The following is a 22,515-nucleotide window of genomic DNA, read 5'->3' on the forward strand; positions in this document are numbered from 1 at the left end:
AAAGCTAACTTAAAACTTATCAGAATGCATATATGGCTTTTTGGTACATCTCCCAGATCCTGGATTACTTGAAAAATTGTACCTGACAATGTGTGATGTGCTGACCACTGCTGCTAATCTATAATGGCAGGTACAAAATGTGTGTGGTTTAAAAACAAAACTAACTTTGACCCTGCTTTGCATGTGCACTCAAAATAGTTGTGGCCTGTGTAGCTATATAAATCAGTGTTTATACACAGGTCTGTAGTGGCAATTTAGATGAATGTCTACGTGTTAATGAAATAACAGTTTGCAGTCCGTATTGTGGCAAAATACCTTGTTCATCTCAGTAGGCTCAGTCCTTTTTAGCCTTGGAGACTCAGGTTTGGGGCAAGGCGAATCCTGAAAGGTGGCACAGGGTCCTGCTACTCCTCTTCTCAGTCACTCCCTTGTGCTTGTTTTCCTTCCCTTCTGGGGAGGGAGTGCAGCCTCCCTACTGGGAAGGTCTGGTGTCTTGCTGCAAACAGCCTACTGGCAATTTCCCTGCTCCTCGCCCTCCCTCTCCTACCACCCAGAGGAGGGTTTAAAAAGGCCCCAAGTAGTTGGAGTCAGCTGAACCTAATTGGTTCCATAGCAACCCCTTTTCCAGCTGAACCTTATTGTCCTGTATTCTCTCTCCTCAGTGGATAGGGAGGGGCCTTTTAATCCCCTGGGACTAATTACTACCCCCCTTTTGTAGGTGTTTGTCCTGGGGCTTACCACAGTATACACAAGTATTAAGAATATTGAACAAATTCTGAATTTCATCTTAATTCCAAAACAAGGATTCTTTGGGTATTAACAGTAGTCAAAATACACTGAATACATAAAATATTGTAAAGGTGCAGGACCTGTTGATCAGATTTCTGGATTTTAACATGGGTGATTTGGAAATTAATGTAGGCCAGGCTAGTTAGGCACCTTAAGTAACTACTAATGAATGGTCTAGGGAGCTAGCGAACAGGAGCGGTTAACAGGAGTTTTGCGAGGGACTTCTCCAGGTGAAGGAGGAGTGATTACATGACTCTTGGTGTGTGTGTGTGTTTGTGGTGTGCTTGCTGCTTGACTGAAATATACTGTGTGGTGTATTTGTTTGGGGGCCCGTATACTGACCGTGTGTGTGCTGAGCCTAACGGCTTGCTAGGCAAGGCTGAGAGCTTCTTAACGAGGCTTTGATCCCTATGCCCTCTAGCACCTATCACCCTTAACCAGGGGAGACTACAATGGGTCATACTCAGGAAGACCAGGGCTTTAAAAAGCCCACTCCTAAGCTACCAGAGGAGTGGCTAACGGGAGTTTTGCGAGGGAGTTTAGAGGGTGTGTGTGTGGGGGGGGGGGCTAGATACACTTAACGTTCTTTAAACTTAAACCAAAAACACCCCTGATAAAAACAAAACAGCAACGAAGGAACGAGCTTCAGGAATAAAAATATAATGCAGGCAGAATTCCAGCAACAGAGTGGGGGCTATCCAATTTATTGCACCCAATGCAGCATGTATGATTACCTGCCGTATGGGCAGGTGGCATCTGTGTGCATTCGGTGCAAGGAGCTCCTGGCCCTCAGAGATGGTGTACAGGCTTTGGAGACCAGAGTGGCTGAGCTGAAGGAGCTAAGGAAGACAGAGAGGTACATAGATGAGACTTTCCAGGATACTGTAGAAAGGCCCCACCCCCGGTCTGACAGCCTCTGTGCTGTTGAGGAGGATGAAAGTCTCAGGGAAGGAGAACATCCAACTGGAGCAGAGGGAAATGATCCCATAGTTGGGACCCTCCTTCCAGATGATGATGTGATATCCTCTCGCACTGAGGATGCTCCTCCAGGGGAGAGAACTCCAGTTATTAGTAAGAGACAGGTAATTGTTATGGTAGATTCAATCATTAGAAACCTAGATAGCTGGGTTTGTGATGTCTGGAGAACCACATGGTGACTTGCCTGCATGGTGCAAAGCTTGCGGCTCTCTCGAGACAGCTAGATAGACTTATATGTAGTGCTGGGGAGGAGCCGGTGGTCGTGGTACATGTAGGTACCAATGACATAGATAAGGATAGGGGAGAGAGGATAGACGAGAGGTCCTGGAGGCCAAATTTAGGCTGCTAGGTAAGAGATTGAAGTCCAGGACCTACATGTTAGCATTCTCTGAAATGCTTCCAGTTCCATGTGCAGGGCCAGTTAGACAGGCAGAATTGCAGGGTCTCAATGCGTGGATGAGACGATGGTGTAGGGAGGAAGGGTTTAGATCTATTAGGAAATGGGAAAACTTTTGGGAAAGGGGGAGCCTATACAGGAAGGATGGGCTCCACCTTAACCAAAATGGAACCAAATTGCTGGCACTTAAAATTAAAAAGGTCGTAGAGCAGTTTTTAAACTAAGGGCTGGGGAAAAGCTGACAGGTGCAGAAGAGCACATTGTTCGGATAGAGACAACCCTTAGGGGAGGATCTATTAATGGTGATTCTCTCCTAGTAAGGAGGAGAGGATGGAAGAATATAAAATACAGGTAGGATCTGATGAGAAACAGTCAAATGAAAAAAAAATCCCATTCAATTACATCATGTAATGGCAGACAGCTCAAAAGTGACAAGTTTTTGAAGTGCTTATATACCAATGCTAGAAGTCTAAATAATAAGATGGGTGAACTAGAGTGCCTTGTATTAAATGAGGATATTGATATAATAGGCATCACAGAAACGTGGTGGAATGAGGATAACCAATGGGATACAGTAATACCAGGGTACAAAATATATCGGAAGGACAGAACAGGTCGTGCTGGTAGGGGAGTGGAACTATATGTAAAAGAGAGTGTAGAATCAAATGAAATAAAAATCTTAAATGAACCAAATTGTACCATAGACTCTCTATGGATAGTAATTCCATGCTTTAATAATAAGAATATAGCAGTAGGGTATATTACCGACCACCTGACCAGGATGGTGATAGTGACTGTGAAATGCTCAAGGAGACTAGAGAGGCTATTAAAATAAACTCCATAATAATGGGGAATTTCAACTATCCCCATGTTGACTGAGTACACGTCACCTCAGGACTGGATGCAGAGATAAATTTTTTTGACACCTTAAATGACTGCTTCTTGGAGCAGCTAGTCCTGGAATCCACAAGAGGAGAAGCAGTTCTTGATTTAGTTCTAAGTGGAGCACAGGACCTGCTCCAAGAGGTGAATATAGCTGGACCCCTTGGTAGTAGTGACCACAGTATAATTTAATTTAACATCCCTGTGGCAGGGAAAACACCACAGCAGCTCAACACTGTAGCATTTTATTTCAGAAAGGGGAACTACACAAAAATGAGGAGGTGAGTTAAACAGAACTTAAAAGATACAGCACCAAAAGTGAAATCCCTGCAAGCTGCATGAAAAGTTTTCAAAGACACCATAATAGAGGCTCAACTTAAATGTATACTCCAAATTAAAAAACATAGTAAGAGAACCAAAAAAGAGCCACCGTCGCTAAACAACGAAGTGAAATAAGCAGTGAGAAGCAAAAAGGCATCCTTTTAAAAAGTGGAAGTTAAATCCTAGTGAAGAAAATAGAAAGGAGCATAAACTCTGGCAAATGACATGTAAAAATATAATTAGAAAGACCAAAAAAGAATTTGAAGAACAGCTAGCCAAAGACTCAAAGTAATAGCAAAATTATTTTTTTAAAGTAAATCAGAAGCAGGAAGTCTGCTAAACAACCAGTGGGGCCACTGGACAGTCGAGATGCTAAAGGAGCACTCAAGGACGATAGGGTCATTGCAGAGAAACTAAATTAATTCTTTGCATCGGTGTTCACGGCTGAAGATGAGGGAGATTCCTAAACCTGAGCCATTCTTTTTAGGTGACAAATCTGAGGAACTGTCCCAGATTGAGGTGTCTTTAGAAGAGGTTTTGGAACAAGTTGACAAACTAAACAGTAATAAGTCACCAGGACCAGATGGTATTCACCCAAGAGTTCTGAAGGAACTCAAATGTGAAATTGCAGAACTACTAACTGTAGTCTGTAACCTATCATTTAAATCAGCTTCTGTATCAAATGACTGGAGAATAGCTAATGTGATGCCAATTTTTAAAAAGGGCCCCCGAGGTGATCCCAGCAATTACAGGTTGGTAAGCCTGACTTCAATACCAGGCAAACTGGTTGAAACTATAGTAAAGAACAAAATTGGCAGACGCACAGATGAACATAATTTGTTGGGGAAGAGTCAACATGGTTTTGTAAAGGGAAATCATGCCTCACCAATCTACTAGAATTATCTGAGGAGTCAACAAGCACGTGGACAAGGGGATCCAGTGGATAAACTGTCATGGGATAAAAGGGAAAGTCCTCTCATGGATTGGTAACTGGTTAAGAAATAGGAAACAAAAGGTAGGAATTAATGGTCAGTTTTCAGAATGGAGGGAGGTAAATAGTGATGTCCCCGAGGGGTATGTACTGAGACCAGTCCTATTCAACATATTCATAAATGATCTGGAAAAAGGGGTAAACAGTGAGGTGGCAACATTTGCAGTTGATACAAAACTGCTCAGCATAGTTAAGTCCCAGGCAAACTGCAAAGAGCTACAAAAGGATCTCTCAAAACCGGGTGACTGGGCAACAAAATGGCAGATAAAATTCAATGTTGATAAATGCAAAGTAATGCTGCACATTGCAAAACATAATCTCAACATAAATTAGCTGTTACCACTCGAGAAAGAGATCTTGGTGTCATAGTGGATAGTTCTCTGAAAACATCCACTCAATGTGCAGCGGCAGTCAAAAATGCAAACAGAATGTTGGGAATCATCAAGAAATGGATAGATAATAAGACAGAAAATATCATATTGCCTCTGTATAAATCCATGGTACACCCACATCTTGAATACTGCGTGCAGATGTGGTTGCCCCATCTTAAAAAAGATATATTGGAATTCAGAAAAGGGCAACAAAAATGATTAGGGGTATGGAACAGCTTCTGTATGCGGAGAGATTAATAAGACTGGGACTCTCCAGCTTGGAAAAGAGACTACTAAGAAGGAATATGATTGAGGTCTATAAAATCATGATTGGTGTGATGAAAGTAAATAAGGAAGTGTTATTTACTCCTTCTCATAACACAAAAACTAGAGGTCACTAAATGAAATTAATAGCCAGCAGGTTTAAAACAAAAAAATATTTCTTCACACAATGCACAGTCAACCTGTGGAACTCTTTGTCAGAGGATGTTGTGAAGGCCAAGACTATAACAGGATTTTAAAAAAAAAACCTAGATAAATTAATGGAAGATAGGTCCATCAATGGCTATTAGCCATGATAGACACGGATGGTGTCCTTAGCCTCTGTTGGCCAGAAGCTGGGAATGAGCGACAGGGAATGGATCACTTGATGATTACCTGTTCTGTTCATTCCCTCTGGGGCATCTGGCATTGGCCACTGTTGGAAGAAAGGATATTGGGCTAAATGGACCTTTGGTCTGACCCAGTATGGCCGCTTTTCTTTCTTATGTCTAACTTTAGAATTCTGACTTCATACTGAATGATGGTTTTTTAGTCCACACAATTCTTTTAAAGTATTATTTTTTTCACCCTTCTTATACTTAATTTGTACCCAGTTTTGGGGAAGAGGTTGGTGGTTTTGTGTGTGTGCGTGCATGCAGTATTTTAGGGGAAAAAAGTAACTTCCAGTTGAAAATATTTTTTATTTACTCAATGAATGTCCACGCCTAACTGTTGCTTGACGTGTCTACTGCTGCATTTGCTAACCATGCAAGTGACTTGCATTCCATATCAATATTGATATTATCTAACCGTCTGCAGTTCTACACTAGCATGTTTCTGTGCCATTTCTACTTTTTTCAAAAGAAAAAACAATCCATCCACATCCCTCAAGAAATAACAAAATGCAAACTTAGCTTAAAGGAGAAGCTTAAGTCTGTCTTAGTTGGTGTTTTGTTTGCAGGTGGAATCTGTGATCTGGCTAGTTATTTTGATGGTATGAATAAAATGAATCTTGACTGCTAACATTGAGATACTTGTAAGTACAGAGGAACAACTCTGACATTGTATTTGGTCAGACAGTTAAAACGCTCAACAGATTTTTTTTTTATTATTATTATTTTTACATAATTTAAATGCAGTAAGCAGGGATATCTAAATTTTAGCAAAAATGCTTTCTATGGGAGAGACTGAAGAAGCATGTAGTACTTCAGAATCTATATATTGCTGATCATGTTTCCTAAACCTAGTGGGCAGAAAGATCCAATTTCTGAATGGCTTTGTCTCGCATGTAACATCTGTCTGATTTCAGTGGTGACGCAAAAGCTGTGGGATATCAATTGAATATAATAATCTTATGGGGAAAGACTTTGTGTATGAAATTTCTCATTTCTTCATTGTGGGCACTGGAAATCTGAACTTTCCTGCTGGGAACTAGGGTGTCACTTTGTGCTAACAGTGAATGAGCATGCCTTTCCATAACTGAAACAAGGTAGGAACAGCCGAAAGGCCAATCCAGAGTATAATTTTCAAAGCAATTCTTTTGCTTCTCTATCCCTTTCCCTGCACCGAACACTTCATCTGCTCCAATCCAAGGAGGGCTATATGCAGCTATTCTTGAACTAGTTAACACTGTTCCTGAAATTGTCAGAAGACTTACGAGAAATCTCCCTCCCTGTACTACCAAGGCCTAAGCATGCTGTTTGTGACCTCTCTTGGCCTAGGAATGAAGAACCAACCTGGTGTGTCTAATTGATTTCTTTCTCCTCTGACCCCCAGCAGATGGTAATGTACGTGCTATTGCTAGACTGCCAGCTCAGCTTTTGAGTTGGACAACTTAATGCACTCAACCTGATAATTTTTTTTTCCTTTTGCAGGAAGAAGAGATGCCAGATGTAGAAATTGACATTGATGACCTTCTTGATGCAACTAATGAAGAGGAGAGAGCTATCAAATTACAGGTGAAATATTTTTCCTTAAGTAAACTTGAGCATATAGCTGACTTAAGATATAGTCACCCTGATATGTTAATTCTGAATGACTCTGCTTCTGGTGGTAGCCTTAGAATGAGTATTTCCTAAATTTGAGAAAAGGGAATTTAATGTAACCTGTCTAGGACTACTGTCTGAATGTAAACAGATTCCCTAGCATTATGAGGAAACTCCTTGAATGAGGATGACAATAGTAAAAATACAATGTCCAGTACACTAGTGAGAGGGATAATTATTCTGAGAAGTAGTAGATCACCTTAACTTTTCTCCAAGTGTCATTAGTATTGTAAAATATGAAGAGGAAAAACCCACGTTAACTTTAAGAACCTCAGAAACCAGTGGGTCTTCTGGTCATGATAGTGTTGGCATTATTCCCTATTAATGCATGTGTACGGATCCCTGTGGTCTTCATTACTAATCTTTTCCTAGCAATGGAAAAAATAACTACAGCTTCTGTTGAAACACATGCAATTTTTTGAGTGTAAAAGCATAACCCATTGGTAGCCATTCAGGGCTCTATCTAAAAATGTGGGGTGAAAATCAAGATAGTCAACAACAAGAATTAACAAAACAGGGAAATCCAAAGTATGTCATCTGAATTAGGCAATTACAGTAGACTTCTTGGTCTAATTCCATAATCTTGTTTGAGGTAAATGTTAATGAAATGGAGTGGGAGAGGAAAGAGTGGGGAGAAAGGAAGAATAATTGTGTGTCTGGAAAGACACTTGAAGCCAGTGCGGGACTTGCCATAAAATGGGTAATAGGTAAGATATATGAGGGGAAATGAAACAAGATCTAGTAAACATGTGAACTGGGATGAAGGTCTGTAAAGAACCCAATTAGTGATGCCCTAGTGAAAAGCTCCCAGTAAAAAGTTACTTGAATCTTGGGGTGTGTTGGGGGTAGTATTTGTATGTATGAAATCTTAGCTTTTCCTCCTCTCTATCTCCTTGGAGATTTACAAATCGGGATTTTTAATGTAGAATTCCTTTTTAAGGAAGCTGCTACTACTTCCCCTCTGAGCCCAGTGGCGTAGTCCCTTTCTGCTATAGATACTTTGCTGCACCTATGCTGCTACGCTCTGGGAGGAGTTATTGAATGTAAAGATTGCACATCTCTCCTCTGTAAGCTACATGAAAGCTCATTGATCTAGCTTGATTATATATGGGAAAAACACTATGAAAGTACGATAGTCTCAGATTATAGATGTGTTTTTACTTTTCAAAACTTAATACAGAAACTGTATTCAAAACTTAATACAGACTTCTTTCATGTTTTACTTCTAGGAAGTTCTTGTAGATTGCTACAAACCAACAGAGGTAAAATACCCCTTTTCTTGAATACCATTTTTCCCTGTTAAAAACAGTGTAGTCGTACTATATCTATATCTTTAGGTAAAAATATGGGAATGCTGATTAGGAGTTGAGGGGTTATGAACATTTCAGGCCTGACAGTCTCCCCTGGAATGCTGGAGTTCTGCTATTTGACTGGAGCAGGATTGGGCTCTTTGGAAGAAAGTTGATTATTCCTAGATAAGTGTTAGGGTTTTGATTTGTGATGCAGGTAAAATGTGCAAACTATAAACATAGTGTTACTTGTCCTTCTCTCATGTTTTGGTTGCCTTCAATAACACCTAAATCAAGATGTGAAGCTCAGATGTGAAGACGTGAACAAATGGAATCACTTCATCTGAAATGATAAAAATCAAACTGACCAAATGACTATATTTGCATAACATTGTTTCAACCTATTAAATGTATTGTATGGTCTCCTAAGCAAGACCATTATACTCTTGTCTTTTTAGCTTATCTTTGGGGAGAGACTTATAATCTTACTTTATAGACATTTGTTTGAGCGGCATGTGTCCAGCCACCTTTATAAATGGATACAAATACAATACAGTGGAATGATTAAGCCAACAGACTTCTGTTAAGTGGATATTCGGATGGAAGTTTAGTATTTCTATAGAAAATACTTGTAAGCACCTATACCACTTTTAATATATTACAATTGCACATGTTTACTAGGAAGAGTGAGCCTGGTGATCTAACAGATATTTTGAATAGTTGAACTACTAAAATGCATGATCGAAGCTTTTAAGTTAAATCAATACTTTCTGAACAAATGCCAAATAGTGGCATCTAAGATACTGCAGTTGTGGGTGGGGAGTGCACGGTAGCTTGGTTTCCATTATTTGGTAACTGCTGTAGTCAAGCTGTGCTTGACAGGGGTGTGTGCCATTATTAAACAAGGCTTTGGGTAACATAGTTCTGCTTCAAGGGAGATCAGGCTGAAATGGCTATAATCTGAGCTGCTTTCTTTACAGAATACTGAAGCAATCTGTCAGGCAAAACCTCTGTTATGGCTGACAGGACAATTCTTTGTCTATTTCTGCCTTAAATTCTTACTGAACCGTATACTGGAGAAGTCTGTTGATGACCCATTGCTGCAGCCATGGCCAATGAAGTCTCTTGTTTGGGATGATGGAAATGTAGCTCAGAAAGACTTGGATACTAATGCTTGTATAGCTTATCCTTCAGTGCGATGGAAATGGTAGATGTGGTACGCTGCTGGGATTCCTACAGAGATACCAGGCTAAAAGGCCAAGTCTTTCTGATGTGTCTTACAGTAGTTGTGCTATGTTTGAGATGACCCAGTCAACGTATTCCAGCAAAGGCCATTGAACTTCAATTGTTTTTCATGCTATTGGTCAGGAACCTGACATTGCTGATGTCTCTCGGACTTTGAGGTGAAGAGATGCAGAACAGGATGCTAATAGCTCAAATGGGCTTATCGAGAGTGGCTCTGAATATCTCTTGTTTTAATCTTGCAAGATTACCCCATTCTCCCAACTAGATAAATGTATGAGGATGGCTTTTTTTGGGAGGGAAAGGTAGGGCAAGAGAGCAAACTAATAATTACAAAATTAGTTTAAGCTAAAATTATTTTGCTTAAAAATCTGTTTATTATACCAAAATTCTGTCTAGTTTGTATTCGTCTCAAGAAAAATGTTATTTCTATATTCTGAATATACACCTGACACTTGAGAATGAGGCGGTGTTCAGTGTTTAACATAATTTTAGAAGATATCTGTATGCGTGAGGGAATGCACTTACAGTAATAAAGACAGGGTTAATTGGTATGGCAGCTTAAATGGAATAGTACGAAGATCTGTGTGTGCCCTAATCTTAAACTGAAAGTAAAGAGCCAAAGTTTGAAGGCACCACCATAGGGGATTAGATTTTAGTATTCTAATTTCTTGGTCCTTGACTCCTGTGCCAGTGAAATGGAGGCAATGCTCTTACCTTGAAGAGTCTCCCCTCACTCCCTTGGTGACCCTTTGAGCTGGCATGGGAGCAGAATTGACAGACTGCAGTGAGCAGGGTCTCTTCTTCCTCTGCCAGTGGGGTAATTTGTCCAGTTTGGGGTTGAAAGGGGAAAAGAGAAAATCCTGGGACATGGAAGAAAAAAAAACTATTTACACATGTATAAACAAATACACAACACACACACTCTATCTATATAAAAAAATCTGGCTGTTTATCACATTAGCATGTGAACTATTTCTATAAGAGCAAGAGTGTGTGTGTGTAGAGAGAAGTGTAGTGTCTGGCATTTCTCCTTCTAAGGAGCTGTAATTCAAATATGGTAAGTTCTATTTCTGGCAAGGACTTAACATTTAAACATCTACCACCTGAAAAATGCTTGTGATCCTGAGTTCTAACCAGAAAAAATTAACGTAGTATGAAATCTGCAATTTTACAGCACATGAAAGGAAAGCTAATAAAGTCAAAGTTCACTAATTTGAAGTTCACACAATCACAGAATATCAGGGTTGGAAGGGATCTTAGGAGATCTAGTTCAACCCCCTGCTCAAAGCAGGACCAATCCCCAATTTTTGCCCCAGATCCCTAAATGGCCCCCCCAAGGATTGAACTCACCACCCTGGGTTTAGCAGGCCAATGCTCAAACCACTGAGCTATTCCTCCCCCCTACATTTATATGTTTGACAAGGTGTCACTTTTGCAGATTGACAGGTTTCAGAGTAACAGCCGTGTTAGTCTGTATTCGCAAAAAGAAAAGGAGTACTTGTGGCACCTTAGAGACTAACCAATTTATTTGAGCATAAGCTTTCGTGAGCTACAGCTCACCTCAAGTCAGTTCTGTTTAGTTTCCACAACTCTCTTCGGAGGTGGAATGTTAAGGAAAGTTTCAGGAGTTATATCTGTGCATTAATACTCAATGGCTTTTCCAATCCGAAGAAACAGAATTATTTAGGTCACTCAGCAGGTGGCAGGTTTTAAGGTTTTCTCTCTCTTAGATTATCTAAAGTAATAATAGGCACTAATTTATAAGTGTTTATCTTCCTTCAAAGTAAAATACAACTAGACTCTTGAGCATGATCAAAAAGAAAAGGAGGACTTGTGGCACCTTAGAGACTAACGAATTTATTTGAGCATAAGCTTTCGTGAGCTACAGCTCACTTCATTGGATGCTGTAGCTCACGAAAGCTTATGCTCAAATAAATTCGTTAGTCTCTAAGGTGCCACAAGTCCTCCTTTTCTTTTTGCAAATACAGACTAACACGGCTGCTACTCTGAAACCTGAGCATGATCAGTTATTCTAAAAGCTCAGGTTGTGTAAGACAGCAATTGCTGCTACTTTCACCTGAACTAAACATGTTTAAAGCTGGCATTTTTTGCAGTAAATTATCATTTTCATAACTTTATAAACTTAATATTTCAAATAAAGAAATATCAGTCATTCAATATCCTCAAATTATTTTGATGAAGGTATTATGGATTATAGTTTGGCTTGTATATAAAATAAGACCCACTGACTAAAAGCCATTTAAATATATTCAGTGTAACATCTTAATCAAGAACAACATGTAATGTGACTGATATGTCCCCTAATCTCAGAAGCAAGTTTGGTCATGTGTGCCAGGAACTAAAAATGTCTTCTGGACACATGATGCCAACTTCACTGTATTTCTAAAATCAATGGCTAAGAGGCACACTTCGCAAGATATTGTTAGATCTTAAAGTATAAATAATAAAGGCCTGCTTTCTTAATGTGATTAGGTCACACCTGCTGAAGAGAAACTGAGATACCTCTAGAAAACCCAGGCTAGGGAAATAAGTTTAAAGAAAAGCCTCCAAGTCTGGCATGCCCAAGTTTGAAAAATTCAGTCTGCAAGACTTTGAATTGTATTGCTGAATTCTGTACACCACTTAAGAGTGGATATTCCTCTTCCATTTTTTCCTTTCCATTATACACTATTCAAAAATGGGAGTTCCTTCTGTGACAGAAGACCCAGTCTTGGGGTGAATGAATATTTTGGAAGAGTACTGTAGCTCCTTTTTTAGATGGGTGGAGAAACTTAAAGAGCATTTTAAGTCTCATCTGCAAAATAACTGTCACGAAGAGGTGAGGAATGTATGTTGGGTCCATATTTTTCTTTATCCATGAGGGTCACTTAATAATAAATTTTCATGTTCCAGTTGATTTTAATATTCATATATTCTGCAAGAACTTGAGCTTCCCTACTCAAAACAGCTAGCCATTCTCAGAATAGAATACCATCCCTATACTCTAGCCTGTGGAAGAAGCATGGCCTTTCTGCACTGTCCTGGGAGTGAGAAGATCAAGACAGACCTGGGGCAAGTCAATATTTCTGTTCCTCAATTCCCTGTCCGTCAAATGCGAGGATGCTTACCCTGAATCACAGGCGGTGTTTGTGGTCATAAATTTATGTTTGTAGCACTCATGTTGCAGTGATGAGCACCACAGAAAAGCCTCTGGGTATTGTCATCTGTCAGGGAGGACACTAGAACTTACTCTTTTGCTGATCTATTGAAAATTTAATATTAAAGAACTGTTGTGGTCCTGAAAAGAATGAGCTTTTATCAAGGCATCCATTTTGAAGAAGTTGAGGACTCTATCTGTATTAACTTTTGAGAATCTCTCACTGGTGCAGCTCCACCACTGGTAGCAATAGTGAGAATGCTAGTGTAAGATAGGTTCAGAGCAAGTCTAAGAAACCTCTGGCTAGTCTACATTAGTGCTCGCGCTGGTGTGGCTGCCACAGTGACCAGCACAATGTTAGGAGATTTCCTGTTGTAAACAAGGCCAATGAGGTTGGTAATTCTGATAATTCATGTCTAGGCTGTCTCTGACTCTGTGTGTGTGTGTGTGTGTGTATACGTACGCATACCAGAGATAGAAAACTTCAGTTTCTCTTGAAAGTTGTTTTTGACAAAATGCTAGAAAACTTGTTTTGTTTATTTTACTCTTCCTTTTACCCTTTATTTTCCACTGAGAAAAGGGAGAAAAGGAAGAGAAGTAGGGGAAACCAAAAGCACTGAGTGGAAATGTCAAAAAAAAAAGCTTTTCACTGGAAATTTTGAGAATTATTGGCATTTTTCAACCAGTCAAACAGTGTCTCATGGCAAAGGTGCGATTGGCCCTTCACTGCAGCTCTTGGGCAGGAAATTATGTGCTTAACAACATCATGTATCCATGAATGGAGTCAGCAAAAGAAAGTACGGGACTCTATTAGTTAAGTGACTTAATCAGTGCCCCCTAGCTACTTGAACAGTTGGAGCGTTTGAGAGGTTTTCAGTCCTGCATTGGGAAGAATGCGTTTGAACTGGCATTTCCCTACAGATCTATTTTTCCAAGTTTAATTTCTAACTAGAGGAAATGATAGTTTCTTGACAAAGCTTTTGGACTATGGTTTGGGCCAAATGTTTGGGCATGCCTCACACAATGCACATATTGTGCAGTTTACTCTGCAGATGTGGCTGGCAAGTTCTATTTCTTTTAATACCACAAATATAAACAAAGGACCAGAACTGTGTTTCCATTCTAGTGATGCTGGTGCACTGTGTGGGGGAGAAGAAACAGCAAAAACAGCAGTGCCTGTGAATAGTCCAGCAGGTGTGGGAATACTCAGGATATATGATCTCTTCACCAGATACCTTCCATAAGCCACTGGCTAAATGCCACAATAGAGATGGGAAAGGTCAGTCCCAATGAAGTGGCACTATCCCCAGGACAACTTGGGGGAAGGGATTATGTTTCAGTGAGCAGCTTAGTGCGCAAGAGGACTGCTATCTGCTCACACCAATATAGATTGGAGAGAGAAAGTAGACCCATGGCTCCACCTCCTTCCTTCCCCTTTTGAGGCACCTGTCACCACCCTGCCCAACCAAGGGCCCATAGAGGGAACAAACCCTGCATTCTTTTTAGCACACTGCAGGCAACTCAGGCTTTGTATATTTTTCTCCCCCACACACACCTGTGTAAAGACCTGTCCGTCTGTTCCTTTATTGAGACCAGGTGGGTGAGGTAATATCTTTTATTGGACTGATTTCTTGAATGTTCTGGGACCAACACAGTGATAGCTCACTGTTCCTGTATTGCTCCAGCTGATCAGTGTCCCTCTGAAGAGATGTCCTCTGCCTATGGCCAGTGTTGCTCAGTAACCCTATCAGGAGTTTTATTTGGCTGTGGAGAGCGAAGGCTGTGGAGGGAAAGGTTACTTTGTGCAAATGAATACTGTCCCTTCTTTGGCTTGTCTTGTAAACCAGACTTGAAATGCTTCTGTATAGGATTCCAAGTATTTCTAGGCTAAGAGGAGCTCTTATCACAAGTATCCTGTACATGTGGAGAAACATCTGTTGGGATGGTGTCCAATTAGACTCTGGAACTAATTGGAATAACTTAAACAGGAAACCTGGAATTCATTGCTGGTCATTAAAACAGTGAATCACACCTCCAAAGAGGAGCGGTGAAATGATTTCCCCTCTTGCTGAATTAGCATTTCATCTGTCCCCCCACCCACCCAGCTCTATCTGAACTGCATGCCTTTGATTAGGAAAAATGTTAGAGGGGGGAGACTGGGAAAATGCCTGAAGGTCTGAATATAAATGAATTCAAATGAAATATAGATTTAGTCTCTCTCTCTCTCTCTCTCTCATGAAAATTTGCTCTTTTGAATTAGAAAGGCATGTCTTCCAGAAACAATGGCTTCCCATGGTTCATTAACAGGGATCTCCACATTTGTAACAAATTGTGTTTAGAGGTGACCTGCAAAAGAAATTAAACTGGGTTTGTGCCTTTTTTCCCCCCCTGCTTTGAAATTAAAGGCCTTACTTAGTGTGGTTCTTTGTTTTTTCTTCTTTAAAAATAAGAGGGTGCCAAATTTTGCTGCAGGGACTTCTTGGAGATAGCAAGGAGCAAACTATCTTAGCCCTTTGAATCTTTAACAGAACTGTTGTTCCTAAGTGTTTCTCAAGCATATGAGTTAAATAGATGTTAACAAAACCTGGAAAGGGAAGTGTTTTTGATTTTTAAAAAATTCAGGTTTTTTTTAACATAATCAGCTTTCATTTGCATGGTGACTGTCAATCCTGTCAATTCTCAATCATCATCAATCAAACATTCCAAGAAAAACAAGGTAGAGAAAACCAGAATTTCTAATGTAAAAGTAAACTGTTTCTGAGGGTGTGTGTGGGGAACAAATAGCCCCCTCCCCCCCCCGCCATTAAGCTGCCTCCTAATACACCCGTAAAGAATAAAAGGTGCAAAAACCAATTTCAATCCTTTCTGTGTAGCATTTAAAGAAAGCAAAGGGCCGTTGCTGTGCCAGAAGTATTGAGTTAGCTAATTTGATGATTATAAAATGAATGCACAATAAACCATTATGAAGCATCTTCCCATCTCCCAGTCAGCCAAGGAAAACAAATCTGCAGCCTTGTGAGATCCTTCTTGCTTTCTCTTTGCATGCTTACTCAGCTGTTCTTTGCTTTGAATGTGAGCAGAAAGGCATAGTTGTGTATTAGCATCTGAGTTTTATGCAGGCATCAGGGGCAGAATGATGCCCAGTGCAAAGCAAAAATGTTCTAGAAACACTCTGATTACGAACTTGCTTCACTGCATACCTGTGGCATATATTAACTACCGCATGGTGTGAAGTATCTGCAACCTACAAATGTGTTGATAGTTTATAGTTTAGAATTCCTTATCACAAGTAAAATTGCTCCTGAGGGGGAAATCCTTTCTAATAATTTCATTTATTTCCTTAAATGAATGGTAATTTGTGTGGTTTGTCTCCTTTCCTGATCAACACCCTTCACTCTATATAAGGTGTAGGAGGGTTGTGGTTCTACTTCAAAGGAGGAGGGGGAAACCCTCTTTGAATTTCTAAAACCGTGTTTCTTCTACTGATTGCTCATAATCTCCTATGGGTCTGTTTGCTTTCATTTTACACAGAGATTTCATCTGAAAGTAAGCTGGTCATTGTTAGGGGGCTTATTCCTTCACCCATTTACTTCCCTGGTCCTTCTCGCATGAACAGAGAGCAACAATACCCGAAGTCCAAAGGTGCAAACAATTCGATGTTTATTGGGGTGAACTTCCAGCAAGCATGATTCCAGTTTCCTTCCTTAGTATCCTCCTTCCCAGCTCTGACACCACAGAGCCTTACACCTGTGTCCCTGTTCCCATTCCTACCCTTAGCCAAACATGATTCCAACTTCCTTACTCCCATTCCCTGTTCCCATTTCCCTCTTTAGCAAAACATTATTCCAATTTTCTTACCCCCATTCCCTGTTCCCATCTCCCTCACCCACATGCCCACGCCCACGCCCACCCCCTCCCACCCACACCAACTTCCTCATTGACTACAGATTATATAGTAAAACTTGAGTTCTGCTTAGCTATACCTTAACCAATCATTTTCCTGAAATTTAACTAACCAATCCTAACATATTGTAACATGATTATGTAACCAATTATATCCCACCACCTTAATTAATTTACACCCAGCAAAATTAATTATACAGCAGACAGGAACAATCACAGAACCAGACAGAGATTATACAGACAAACAACAGCAAAGTGGGAACTATAATGACAAGACAATACAGAAGTGAGGATTTCACATCCCAGCTATTGATAAGTGAGTTCCTGCCAGACAGGATGCCATCAAACCAAGCTTCCCTCCACATTTTCTAGGCACCTCCCCCTCTCTGGAGGTGACAGGAATACAATCCTGTCCTGATAGTGCCCAACAGCACCTTCTTTCATTGTGACTAGTTTGGAATGTGAGGATGTGACCGTTCGCTTCCCAGCTTATGGCTGCCTCTGCTGCTTAGCCAAAGGCCTTAGCCTAAGAACAGGGCCTCAGACTGTGACAGTAAGAGAAGGCCCTTACACCAGCAGACAGTGATTTTGATTCTCTCTTTTATACAAGTGATAAGAATACACCTAAATTCTTAGAGTATAGGCCTTTACAGACAGGCCTGAATATCTATATCCTAACAGTCATAGTTAAATTTGATATCACAGGGGGAAAACTATTGAACAGCTCCTCTAGAAGGAGGGGTGAGAGAGGAGCTCAGTGGAATTCCATGGCCACATTTCAAATAGGAAAACTTGAGCAATCCAATATCAGAAGTGCAGCTATACGGGTCCCTATATTCACATTTTAGGTACACAGGTTGCTGATCAACTCTTTTGTGTCCTGTTGACATTAAAGAGTCAGCCAAGTTCTGAACTGGATGCTTTGCAGCTGCCTATTACGGGGGGGAAAGGAGGTGAAGTACTGCAACCTTTTATGGGAGCAGATAGGGAGGTTCCAGGCATTTAGAAAGGGAATGGGAGGCTGATCAAATAGGGCAGAAAGGAAGGATAAAACTTTTAGGAGGAGAAGAAATATCTTAATCGAGTGTTTGAGATATTGATGCATACTTTTTTCATTTGGGACAGCTGAGGGAGAAATCTATTTCAGGTTTTAAAAAATCTGTTTCCCCAATCAAATCTCTTCTAAATGGGCAGAGAAGAAGCTTGCTTTCCTTCTACTGTATTGCAGTAGTGTGTTGAGACTCACGCAGTCCATCCAGAAACACACCGACCCCTCTCTTGAGTTAAATATATATCTAACCATAAATGTTACTCATAGTGACATCTCCCATAAATACTGTAGCCCTGGTAGCAAACAAACTTAAGCATTTGTTTTATCAGGGTTTCAACATGTTCATTTGAGCCTATCAGTGTGGCGTGTAGGTGCTGACTTTGTTCACTGGCATTTCTAACCCTCCCCCCAGGGAATGAAACTTGGAAGTGCAACTTTTGTTACAGGCTAAGCAAAGGGCTTCATTTTTATTTAATATCACTATAGCGACATTAATGAAGATATCTTTTAAATCTAGGTCTATTGATTACTTTCATTTCCAGTTTGGAATTATCTTGTCAGCTATTTCCTGGCTTGCTACCCATAACTATATTATATTTCGGTATTTAAGAACTTAACGCCAAGCTGACACTCACATGTGCTAGTACTTACGTCTACAAATCACCATATGTTTTTACAGTTCTACGTATGGCACTACTGGTAAATTCAATTATCCAAAAGTCTCAAATGACATCAAAAATCTTCAGATTAGTTGGAATTCCAACTAAACAAATTTTGGGATCTAATCAAAATTTTGATTCAGGGGATAAACTAATTTTGTATAAATTGTTTGGACAATCCTTATCCTACCTGTATTAAGAGGTAATATTGTACCAGAATTCATTAACTGTAAACTAAAAGCTATGATCATATACAAATAACAGTAGATAAATAATAACAAAACAATTTTAAATTGTGGTCTGTTTCTGCAAACCCTGACTCATAACTAGTGTTTAAACGTGAAAGAAAACCCCTTCGAAGTCCATCAGACTACTAGCTTGATTAAGGACCAACTATGTGCATAAGTTTATTATAATTTTAAACAGCACTGTCCCTTTTAAAGTTTAAAAACCATCCTTAACCACTCATATTGTATCTAGATGTTAGTGGCTGGTTTTGCCTGATGTAAGCCTTGCCTACACTAGGTAAACTTACATATATTATCACGTGTGGTGACCCAGCTTCCGCAGAAATTGTGAAAGCACCATTGGGAGACCTCATGTGGGCAAGAATCTCTCAGCCAGACCCACTATTATTGTGTCAATTAATTAAATTTCCTTTAATTTAAAAAGGTGGTAAAATGGGGTTTGGCTCTGGGACCGCTGTAGCACTAGGGGGAACCCTAGTGTGACTACTTGTTTGGCAAAAGTGGGGCTAACAGTGATGGGGAAAGGGAACATTTTTGGCAAGCTTTTCCATTGTAGATGTGGCGTAAATGTCAGTAATTTCTCAGTAGTAACCACTGTAGTCAGAGTTTTCATAATAACTTCATATTTTTCAAGATTGTAGCTTTCTGAAACTCTCCTTCTGGGGCTGAGATTTCCTGAGCTTGATCTCTGCCTGAAGGTGACATGTTTTGAGGGCAGGTTACCAAAATTGCCTGTTGTGTTTGAGGAAAGTGCAGGTGAAAACACCTCGTTGCACTTAGATTTTAACTCTGATCTCATAGAGAGCTACATTTAAAAAAAAGAAAGACTAAGGGCATGTCTACACTTACCAGTAGATTGGCAGCGAGTGTTGATTTTAGCGGGTCTGGTGAAGACATGCTAAATCAATGGGAGAGCACTCTCTCATCGATTTGTGTACTCCACCTCCCCAAGAAGCATAAGGTGTAGCCACCGCGGTAAGTGGATCTAACTACGCCGACTTCAGTTACGTTATTCATGTAACTGAAGTCGCGTAAGTTAGATTGATTTACCACCGTAAGTTTGAAACAGACCAGCCGTAAGTTTGAAACATAACATTTGACGTGAGCTGCTTCTTCTAGCTTTTGAAGAAAGTTGCCCAGTGGACAACTGTCAAATAGACTTGTGTGATAAAAGGGTGGAAGATGGATAGCAACTGAGTTATATTTGCACATGGAGGGAATAATGAGTTTCTTTCCTTTCCACTTCATGAGGGAAGTGTGCATGTAGCCTTTACTTTAAGATTCCAAAAAGAAAAGGAGGACTTGTGGCACCTTAGAGACTAACCCATTTATTTGAGCATGAGCTTTCGTGAGCTACAGCTCACTTCATCGGATGCATACCGTGGAAACTGACAGTTTGCATCCGATGAAGTGAGCTGTAGCTCACGAAAGCTCATGCTCAAATAAATGGGTTAGTCTCTAAGGTGCCACAAGTCCTCCTTTTCTTTTTGCGAAGACAGACTAACACAGCTGTTACTCTGAAACCTTTAAGATTCCAAGAGCTCATATAAATTCCACCTTACCAGTAAAAGCTTATCTCCAGGATAAGCTTGCATAGTTTGCTTTAGTGTTCCTCCTTTTAAAAAAAAATACAAACCAAAACTATGATGTCTTGATGATGCAAAATATTGTTTTTCTAATCTTTTTTTTTTTTTTTCCCCTAGGAATTTATCAGAGAACTGCTAACTCGGATAAGAGGGATGAGAAAGCTAAGCCCCCCTCAAAAGAAGAGTATATAACTACTCAAATAGTAGCACTCTTATAAGAAACCTAGCAAGGGAAATGGGACTTTGACTACAAGATGTTTATTAAAATAGAGTTGTCTTTCTGAGCAACTTTTTTTTTATTTGGTTCAGTTTTGACATTTACTCAAGGGAGTCCTATTTCATGTGCTTTCAAGGGTTTTTTTTAATTGTCAGTTTTTTTATCAAGGATATCAACATTTTTGGAGCTGCTCAACTATCCTACTAAAGGATTTTTGAACCAGTGAAGAACCCAGGCATTAGTGACCATGTCATAGCAATGAAGGGCAGCAATCCCACATGGTGAATCAGAAGAGTATGTAAACTTGCAGAGCTAGAAGAATTGCCTTTTTATTTTCCCCTAGCAACTAGTTAGATAACGTTTTAAGTTGGCTGTACATTTAACTCATGGATGTCAAGTTTCTTGTGCTTGTATGTACATAAGTTGTAAAGTGGGGGTGTGAATACTGTTTCACTTGGCTGGAAGGGAAGTTGTTACAGTAAACTATTTAAATGGTTGCTGAAGCAAACATGTTACTAGAGGGCAACAATTTAGGTTACCAAAATGAGTACTGCCATTTTCTAAATCCATTTTAAAACACCGAGGTGAAGAACTTCAGTATATCTTCTCATACAGAAAGCAACATATGAGAAATGGGGGAGTTTCTTAAGGGCTTAATTTGTAGACTTCTAATTGTTTTATTGACTTTGATGCTTTGCCAGATCATTTTCTCTTCACCTCATGGTGTGTTAGAGTTGTATTAACCTACTGTATAAGAGCCTGATGTGATACCTAGAGAAATGTCAATCGCCATCTAAAAAATGTTTCACAGTGTGGGGGAAAGAAGTGCTACCAAAACAAACCAAAAGCACTGTTTTGCATTGCAGGTTTTAATGCAGATCCCCCTTTCAATAAAGAATAGTGTAGCATTTGTTTAGAGCTCTGTCCCCAGAACTAGGGGGGGCTTGTTAGTTATGGGTCCTCCTTTCTTGTGAAAGCAAGAATGGAATACTTTCAGTGGATCCCTGACACTTCTTAATTAGGGACATTTTCCAGATGTTCCATAAGCTACCATATGCCAGTAGATGAATTTAGTCAGGCATTTTATATCAAAGGTGCTCTTAACATATTTTATTTTTAAAAATAAGAAATACATGTTTGTGAATTTTATGTATGCTGGCAAGCTTTTTTAAATGTATTTAATTTTGTAATGTTTATCAATGATTTTATTTACCAGATATTTACTCAAATAAATGGAACTTGTGACTCTTGTTACATCTACACTTCCCAAAGCTACTAGTGCATATATTCAATGATAGTTATAGGGATGTATACACAGAAGGAGTGAGTTGGTCAATACATGTCAGTCCACCTTAGGCTGGCCTAATACCCTGGGCTTGGGGGTAATACCACCTAGCCTCAAATGTTTGAGTATTAGATTTCAGTAGTCTCTGCGGACTGAAATCAAATTCTGGGTTTGGTACAAAGTTAAAGTTGTCCTTTCTAGTCATTAGAGAATGCATTATGTGAGATGATTATGGAGCTTTCACATGCCTTCCTCTAGAAAACATACTGCCATGTACACACTTAGACCTTTTCATAATCTCCAAAGTAATAATTCAGTGAAGTATTGACAATGAGAGACATTCCAGTTCGAGAGACTTATCACTGGCATGGAGACTTGTGGTTATATTTATTTTGTTACTGGAACAATATCTGCTTACATGAATATTATTCCCCTACTATCTCCCAACTTTGGATACCTGTTTCTCCTCATGCGTATAATGGAGATGGGCCTAGAAAAACTCCCTAGTTCTAAACACCACAGAACTTTGCTTTCTCTGAATAATGCAGCTGGTTTATGGGTAGCAACATCCTAGATCTGAACACTCAGAGTTGTGGTATTTGGAATCTGTGTCTGAATTTTGTGACTTGGGCCCATAAAGATTTTTTTTTTTTTAAGTATGGCAAACTTTCTAGTCCTGGGGTAATGAAGTATAGTACAACTAAAACACCACCAAATCACAAATATATTGATAATTACACTGCTTCTTCACAAACAATTGTCACTATATTAAATTTTGCCTAAAAATTATGCATAATGTTGCTAAATGTTAATTAGCCAGAAAGGTATAATATGCTGTCT

The 22,515-nt window shown here is 39.7% G+C and overlaps 1 protein-coding gene across 3 annotated transcripts in view; it reads left to right on the top strand.

Moving 5' to 3' along the window:
* Positions 1-21,630, top strand: part of PPP1R14C (protein phosphatase 1 regulatory inhibitor subunit 14C) — a 73,907-nt gene extending 52,277 nt beyond the window's left edge. Inside the window, exons 2-4 of one of the 3 annotated variants that reach the window (XM_073335223.2) lie at positions 6,865-6,948; positions 8,265-8,297; positions 20,291-21,630. In XM_073335223.2, coding sequence (XP_073191324.1) covers positions 6,865-6,948; positions 8,265-8,297; positions 20,291-20,365 — 192 coding nt within the window. In that variant the 3' untranslated portion in view covers positions 20,366-21,630. Of the gene's footprint in view, positions 1-6,864; positions 6,949-8,264; positions 8,298-16,257; positions 16,363-20,290 lie in introns of those variants that run through there. The other 2 variants (XM_073335222.1, XM_073335224.2) reach the window with 2 other exon arrangements.
* The last annotated feature ends 885 nt before the right edge of the window (positions 21,631-22,515 follow it).

This window comes from Lepidochelys kempii, chromosome 3 (assembly GCF_965140285.1).
Source record: "Lepidochelys kempii isolate rLepKem1 chromosome 3, rLepKem1.hap1, whole genome shotgun sequence".
Taxonomy (NCBI): Eukaryota; Metazoa; Chordata; order Testudines; family Cheloniidae; genus Lepidochelys; species Lepidochelys kempii.